Genomic DNA, 8457 nt, shown 5'->3' on the forward strand with positions numbered 1-8457 from the left:
CAGGGGATTCTGTTTCTGAAACAGAACGACCGTTGCAGGAAGTAATGGCCTGGTCAATGGCGCGTGATGGTTGCATCCGACGGCGGTCAGGTGTCTAATCCAACGACTCTCCGGACGACGGATGTTTCTAACACATCCGCCCGGTGGACGCGTAGCGGCGCCCTCTTGTTCAAAATAGCGTTACTATTTTTCACTAGTTTGGTGGTCGTAGACTGGGAAATTGGTGCTGGATATTGAGCGGTTGAGAGGAAAGGCCCAGTGCATCAAGATTCTCGCAGCCGTTCGGACAGCACACGCTGACGTCAGACTTTTATGATTTGAAAAAGAAATGGAGGGGCGGTCCCTACCGACAGGCGGGCCCACGGTAATCCGGAGAATCTTCGCTCCCGTGGCTCGCGGGCCGCGGCGCCGCTGAGCCAACCGAAGCATTTCGCCTCGCGGCCACATTCCGCCGGACTCCACCACCCGCTGGCACCCCCACCGATCCAGGCATCAGCCACCGCCGCCGCCGCCATGTCCGGCTGCCCCTGCTCCACCTCCGCCTCCGCCTCCTCTCCACTCTCCCTCCTGCCCCCTTCCAGCTCCGTCCCCGCCGCTTCCAGGCGCAGCACCGTCGCCTTCTCCTCCTCGCGCGGCCCACGGAGAGGCGCGCGCGCGATAGTCGCGGCGAGCAGCGGCAGCAAGGACGAGAAGGCCGAGGCGGGGGAGGAGGAGGAGGGGGAGCCGGCGTTCAACCCGTTCGGGTTCGTCACGGACAACCCGTCCAGCCGCAGCGCCATCCAGCTGCCCGCGTCGCCCGCCCAGGACGGCAATGTCGGCCAGATGCTCTACGTAATGCCGACCTCCACTTCCTCTTGTTTGATCCTTGTTGCTGTGCTTTTGAGCTGCTGATGACTGATCGTACCTTGTCGCGTGCAGAGGACGGAGGACAAAGGGAGGGAGTACGGCAAGAGCGTGAGATCAGGGGAGTTTCGATGGTTCGTGAGGCAAACAGGTAATTTGCTTCTTCATCTTCGGGCTGCTGAGATGATTTTCGTGCGGCACCATTGTTTTTGACGGGGGTACGTAGTGTGCGACTGTGAATGCCAATTGGTTTGCAAGAATAAAACCACATTTTATATTTATGAAAAAGTGTGGCAGACCTTGGTGGAACTGAAACTCTCTCGAAACAAGTGTTGGATATTTTTATTGCAGTATGATGTATCCTCACTTTTGATAGTAATCGCGAAAACAAAGCTTGTTGCTGCTATAAAATCGATGGGTGTGCGCTGCGTTGTGTTCCTCACTTATAAGGATCATCAGAATATGTGTTCCATGTTCTGCAAACACAGCCCTCATGTAATTGTTAGTTTTCATACAATTTGCAATGCAATTGTAGGTTCTCCTGATTCACGGCGTGGGACTATTATGTTTCTTCACGGTGCTCCAACTCAGTCATTTAGTTATCGCACGGTTATGGCTCAGGTTAGCTTTATTGACCGCATATTTTATACCTTAGTATGAAACAACTAGCTGTTCTTATTTTGCCTTACTTAAAAACAACATTAATAATATTTGAACTGGTTACTTATAAAGATAGCTACATGTTTTTAAGTAATCATTTACCGTTGTATTACACAATAAAAAAATGGGTTTCTTCTATCTTGATAACTATATTTGGTTACAAAGTTTAGAGCCATACTTTATCTGAATCGTGCCTTGACGCAGATTAACAACCTCGAACTTGACTGTTGTTTTGGGAACCAGATGTGATAAATGACCTTCAATTGGCGATTGATAAAATAACTGGGGTTTAATTTTAATCATTTTTGAATAACACGTTCAAAAGGCTTAAAATTATGATGTGAATATACACATTTATGCTTTTGTTGCAACCGACCATTCCAGCCTCTAAGAAGCTATTGACCTTACTAGATGGCAGATGCTGGCTACCATTGCTTTGCTCCTGACTGGATAGGATTTGGGTTCAGTGAGATGCCACAGCCTGGATATGGATTCGATTTCAAAGGTGATGAAATGTCTGTGAAATTCCTGGTACAAATGTGTCTATAAAACTAACCAAAGACACATGTATGTTCTACCATTTGTAGAAGAGGAGTTCCACAAGGCATTTGATGAACTTCTTGTTACTCTAAATATCACTGAACCATTCTTCTTAGTTGTCCAGGTACACATTTTGGAAGATTACAGAAAATCCTTGCCATGGAAGTTCTCATATGGACGTCTGAATCATTTCATTCATTTCTTTGTAGGGATTTCTTGTGGGTTCTTATGGTCTGACATGGGCATTGAAGAACTCGAACAAACTTCTTAAGGTAGCAATCCTTAACAGCCCACTTACTGTTTCTTCTCCAGTGCCTGGAGTCTTTAAGCAGCTCAGGTCAGCATGCTTCTCTTTGTTCCTTAATTCTAGTTGTTCTACGTTGTAAATTCAACCAGCGTGCTTCGGTAGATTTCAAAACCATGACTCCAAACATTTAAACAGCTGAAATCCACAACTAAATTGACTTGGAACACACATATATGCTTTATTGCTGCCATATCTTTTTTGTTTTTTAACAGAACTCTTTCATCTATTGCGTCTTATTTTGGGTACAGTGTGATGATATTTATTCGCCCAGTGGTTTCGCTTTTCAATCCAAAATATATTTTTGGCAAGCTGGTGGTGTTATAGATGTTTATTTCACCTAGATTTTTCTTATTTTTCACTAATATTTTAGTTAATATTCTTTTTTTTCCTCTAAGTTTGTACTTATGTATGTGAACTGAGGGAATCAATTTTAATGCAGGTTTCCACTTGTGGGCGAATTTACCTGCCAAAATGCTATCCTGGCTGAGAGATTCATTGAAGCAGGTAGCCCGTATGTATCCTTGTCGCAGAAACTCTGTTTATTATACCATGCCAGTTTTGTTAGCACTAGCACTCTTTGTTTCCTGCGGAAGCGCATGCTGCTTGAAACAAGGGAATAACTTCCGTTTATTCCCCCAAATGATGCTATTTTGTGTTCATACCATCAGTACCTCTGTAGCAGTGTACCATCAGTACCTCCAGGTGAGAAATTTGCATCTGAACCCCATTTTGTTTGACAGGTATGTGCTGAAGTCAGAGAAGGCCGACGTATACAGATTGCCGTATCTATCAAGTGGAGCACCTGGATTTGGTTTGTCCTTACTCGCAGTCTACTGGTTTTCTTACGTTCACTTTCTATTATCTCTAGGCATGAAAGGAAATTTAAATTACCAAACCAAGAATCTATTTTTGCTAAGAAAAGGAATGCAAGTTTTACATGGGATGTCACACATTATTTAACATGCTTTGGTAACTTTAAATCACCTGAACCCATGCATCATCATAAGTCATAACTATATATACTCATGCCTTCCCCTCGGGAAATTGTCTTCACGATATATCTATGCATATTGACCTAACTATCCTGCTATCTTATCTAAGGAAAGAGTCATACTTTCGCTCTTCGAGACTTTCTTGTCCAAGTACTTTCCTCTTTGCCTATGCATTTGTGTTTCATACAATTGCATATGTGTTTTCATTGAAGGATGTGCCTCATTGGAAAAAAAATCAAATAGAACCCCACTTGATGGAAAATCTTACACTGATTATATTATAATGTTTCAGTTGGCTTGCCTTTTTTTTCTTGAATAAGATTAGTTAGACTTCCAAATTACTTTTTCAGTTGGCAATCTTAACATCTCACTCTTCTATATCTTTTTTTTAGCATTACTTGAAGCTGCCAGGAAGGCCAATTTTCAAGATGTATTAAGCAGAATTTCGGCTGGATTTTCATCCGACAGGTAGACTTATCCTCCAAACAATTAATTAAAACAGGCAGGCTGTGTCTTTATGCAAGGCTTGGTGTAGTAAGCTCTAGTGTCACTCACTAGTCATTCTGAAGTCAACACATGCACCCAATATTACTACTATCAAACAGGCAAATTACTTATCGAATGTTTTTGCTGTGCTGAAACCATCTTGTGGGCAATTTCCTGCAGCTGGGACAAACCAATATTGCTGGCATGGGGGGAGTCGGACAAGTACCTACCGCTCTCGATAGCCGAGGAGTTCAAGAAAAACAATCCATCAGTGGTGAAACTGAAACCCATCGAAGGAGCTGGTCACATGCCGCAAGAGGACTGGTAATTTCTTCTGTGTGGCAGAGTAAATTCAGTCGATTTGTGTCCTGCTCCTCCACCTGCACCTTATTACAGTATTATTCATGTACTTCTTTTTCGGAACGAAAACAAGAAAACCATCCCGGTGGAAAAGGATGCACCCGCGCCACAAGTATTATTCATGTAGATTATTACCCAGTTTCTGAAAATCACAGTACGTGTGTACCATACACTGTGTTCTAACATTCAGTCTAGTGTAGTCTAGTCTAGTCTAGACGCGTTATACGAGATTGTATGCTTGTGCTGATCACTGGCGAGGTTTGTGCTATGCAGGCCAGAGAAGGTGGTGACGGCCCTGAATTCCTTCCTGTATTAGTCTATCGGAACTACTATGCGGACGACTTGGTGTGGACGAACTATGGACGATGGAGGATCGAAAGGTCATACCCAGTTGTCCACTACGCATGGATGGCATGATCTGCTGCATCGTGCAGAAATCGTCCAGATCCTATCGTGTGTGTAGCAGCGTTGTTAGTCTATTATTGAAGGAGGTCATCATACAAGGTTAAAGCTGTGGTTGATCAGTTGGTATATATATGAAACTGTACAGTTCAGATGCACATTGTGTAGATGAAGGGCGGTTGAGGACAACTTGCGTGTATATACAAGAGTTGATTACACGCACATGGTACATTTACTCGCACTGTAAATGAAAGGGTTGAAGATCATGCGAGTAAATGTATGTATGCGACGGACGGCATGATCTTCAGTTACCCAGCTGTGCAGTTATTTACTTGGTTCGACCCCGGTTCTGGTCTGCCGGCCGGTGGCCGTGAGCGCAGCGCAGTGGTCTCCGCTGGCAGAAGGAAGGGCACTCCAGTGTGTGTAGCATCGTGAACCGACCCCGGCCGAGGCAGGCTCCCAAGTTGAACTTGGCAGGCTAGCTGTCTGCAAGGTGGACCGGGGGTGGCTGGCGCGACCAGCTACCCTCTGCTGGCGTTGCTTACTGTCATGGACATGGACTGACCTTGGTCGTAGCGCCAGCCGCTGGAGCTATCACCAGCTGCTGGCCTAGCACATGGGCGGGCACGCATGGAGCCATGGACGAGCAGATCGTATCCCTATCGATCCCAACTCTTCTGCCCTACTCCACAGAAAAACTACAGATCTACATAAATTCTAAGCTGCTGTGTGGAGGAGATCCTGACCAAAGGCTGAAGCAACACGCTAGCTAGCTAGCTAAGGCGACCCTGGCGCCATTGGCGGCATGCATGCATGCATGCGGCCCCGCCGTCTCCCTGTGCATGCCTTGTTCCCTTCGACGAAGCCATCCCATCGTCACATGAGCTCCCAACGTACGTAGCGTACGGAGCGCATTCATGGAGAAAATGCCCATACCCCATACGGCATTCGCTGGTTGGCTCAAGTACTATCGCCCGGGACGCACAAGGCCATGGATGGACCACCAGCCGGCCGGCCGGAGCTGCCATCGTGCCGTGTCATCCTTACCAGTCACACATCATGCAATGTCCAACACAGCCTGGAAGGCAGCATCGTGCAATGCCGAACACACTCATGCACACCGTAAAAGTAAACCAATCGGGAATTGCGGAATCGTGTGTACATCTCGCTTTACTTTTTCGCGATCACGGCACACCCTTGATCTGCTGCAGCGAACGTATACCTGGACAATACGGTGGCAATGATGTCAGTATAAAAATGCACGTAACACACGCGTGGCAACGGCTCCAAATTAAGCTACAGCTAGCTAGCGCGCAAGAATGGCCCGCCTCGGCATCACCGCGTCAGTCCTCGCACTCCTCCTCGCAGCGGCGACGTTCTCCTCAGCCGCCGGTTTACCCACGGCCGGCGGCGCGCCACGTAGGGTGCTGTGGAGCAAGGGCGTCCCGGCCGACCCGTTCTGCCCGTGGGAGGCCGTCAAGTTCGGCGCGTGCGCGGCGGTGCTCGGCCTCGCGGACGCGCAGGCCGGCGCGCAGCTCGGGAGCGAGTGCTGCCAGCTCGTGGGCAGTCTCGCCGCGACGGAGGCCGCCGCGTGCCTCTGCGTCGCCGCCAAGGAGGGCGTGCTCGGCCTCGTCTCCGCCGAGTGGTCCGTCGGCGTCGAGCTCCTCGCCAGCGCCTGCAAGACGGAGATCCCCGACGGCTTCAAGTGCGTGTGACATGTTGATGTTGTTTCGTCTGGTGGAAGCGAGTGCCCATGCATTTGAGCAGTGCTGTCTGTCAAAGTGAAAAAACTGCTTTCTTCTTCGACTTGTAGACATTTTGTTTCACTTCCCGGTGTATGCAAACGTAATTGCATGTTTGCGTCAACTATACATGAATCATCGTCAGTTTATTTATTTTGCTTTCCACGAAGGAGAGGCCGGGGTTTACAAAATTTTTTTTTGGTGAGGAATACTTTTGACTACAAATCTCACATATAGAATGCTTACAGAACTAGCGTGAAAAACACACGATGTGAAAGTATTTACAAGCTAGGCAGAACCATACCATTTTTACATGCTAAACTCAATACACTTTCACAAAGATTAGTGGTCAAATTTGTAAACATTGACGCGCGGTATATGGCGGGACGGATGGAGTACGAAACGGGATGGTCATCACATGCATCAGGTCGATCGTACATTGATCCCCATGACCCTGGACCCCGTCGGTCGATCTTTCACCGGCTCGTTTTGATGTGACGGTGCACCAAACTTGTGTACGACTCGAGGCAGATTGGAAGTGTGGCAGGAAATGACCATGACCACTGGCCCTGATGGTACTGGAGAGCTATGGTGCCGATCGATTAATCAGAAAGTTTGCACGTTATATATGGAACCTGCGAGATACACGATAATTAGCGTGGATCGGAGTGAGTGGTGCAGTATCGAATTTGGTTGGGGTCTTTTTTCTTTTTGGAGTGCCGGATTCTTCACGTAGACCACACCTCGTGTTATCTCGTTATGCATACTGCTCTGTACAGTTCCAGTGGGGGCATCGGGCGGTGGACATGCGCTCAGGCCAAAATATAATCTTCGTTGGCTTGTAAACCTTGCATTGTGACACTGTTCGGTTACGTGCATGGCCTGCTGAAAGGCTTGTATTTGGTGAGAGTTTTTTAGAGAGAGAGAGAGAGAGAGAGAGAGATGGGGGAGCCCTACCGCAATTTTCATATTTCCTGAGCGCGTGATAAACTCGGTGAAAGCCGATCCCCAGTCGGCAGAGAGTTTGCCGAGTTCAGCTCTCGGCAAAGATAAAGAAACACGGCAACGGCCATTTTTCAAGCAGTGCGGACTCATTTCTAGTGGAGTCTCCTCATTGCCAACACATGTAACGTACACCTAACATACTTACGAAACAATGAAATATTTAGTACTTGTATAATGGAATTGACGGAAATATGACTTAAACAATTGAGATTTGTGTGCATATTTATGTATTTCTAAATTATATTGATACTTGTTTTTGAAAGAAATATTTAGTAACGTGCATGAGATGTTCAGAATTTGACTGAAGTATGATTGACACAATTGAAATTTTTGTGATATCCGTGAAATGTTTCTAAAATTGGTTAAAATACAACTAAACTTATTGAAGTTTGTGTGGTTATTTATGAAATACATTTCAAACTTTTTTCGAACGATAAAATGGCACTGAACAAATTCATAAAAATGAAACAAAATGTTGTTTAGTGTCACAAAGATAAATGAAATTAGATAAAAATGACAGGAACATTATTTTGCAAACATTTCGTTTGAAACAACTAAAATGGTTTGGCACACATATGAAATATTACCAACATTGATGTAAAATATTGTGATTAAAATGGTACGTGCATGGCCTGGTGAAAGTTTCTTTTGTAGAGAGAGAGATATTACTGGGTTTCTAAAGGAACCACTATGCAGTGGAGTCTCCTCGTTGCCAACGCACGTAACCTAACATATACTTATGAAACAAGCAAAATATTTAGAGTAATGTTTAGTACATGTACAATGAAAATGACTGAAATATGACTCAAACAATTGAGATTTGCGTGCATATTTATATGCTTCTGAAATATATTGATACTTTTTTTGAAACAAAGAAATATTTAGCACGTGCATGAGATGTTTCTCAGTTAGATTGAAGTGTGACTGACACAATTGAAATTTATGTGATATCTGTGAAATGTTTCTTAAATGGATTGAAATATGACTAAAATTATTGAAGTTAGACTTTTTTGAAACGATGAAATGTCACTGAAACAATTCATTAAAATGAACAATTTTTTTCAGTGTCACAAAGATAAATGAAATTAGATAAAAATGACAGGAACAAATTTTGTAAACA

General features: G+C 45.2%; 2 protein-coding genes across 2 annotated transcripts; both read left to right on the forward strand.

Moving 5' to 3' along the window:
• Nucleotides 1-357: 357 nt before the first annotated feature.
• LOC125540109 (haloalkane dehalogenase) lies at nucleotides 358-4883 on the forward strand. The gene is made up of 11 exons (XM_048703697.1): nucleotides 358-831; nucleotides 919-994; nucleotides 1379-1464; nucleotides 1915-2008; nucleotides 2091-2167; nucleotides 2253-2380; nucleotides 2790-2861; nucleotides 3091-3161; nucleotides 3735-3810; nucleotides 4009-4152; nucleotides 4462-4883. The coding sequence occupies exons 1-11, from the start codon at nucleotides 514-516 to the stop codon at nucleotides 4502-4504; spliced, it is 1185 nt and encodes a 394-aa protein (XP_048559654.1). The 5' UTR covers nucleotides 358-513; the 3' UTR covers nucleotides 4505-4883.
• Nucleotides 4884-5865: 982 nt separating this feature from the next.
• Nucleotides 5866-6485, forward strand: LOC125534342 (putative lipid-binding protein AIR1). Its single transcript, XM_048697593.1, has one exon. It carries the CDS (start codon nucleotides 5910-5912, stop codon nucleotides 6303-6305), a length of 396 nt encoding a protein of 131 aa, XP_048553550.1. The 5' UTR covers nucleotides 5866-5909; the 3' UTR covers nucleotides 6306-6485.
• The last annotated feature ends 1972 nt before the right edge of the window (nucleotides 6486-8457 follow it).

The sequence above is a fragment of the Triticum urartu genome, chromosome 2 (assembly GCF_003073215.2).
Source record: "Triticum urartu cultivar G1812 chromosome 2, Tu2.1, whole genome shotgun sequence".
In the NCBI taxonomy this organism is placed as follows: Eukaryota; Viridiplantae; Streptophyta; class Magnoliopsida; order Poales; family Poaceae; genus Triticum; species Triticum urartu.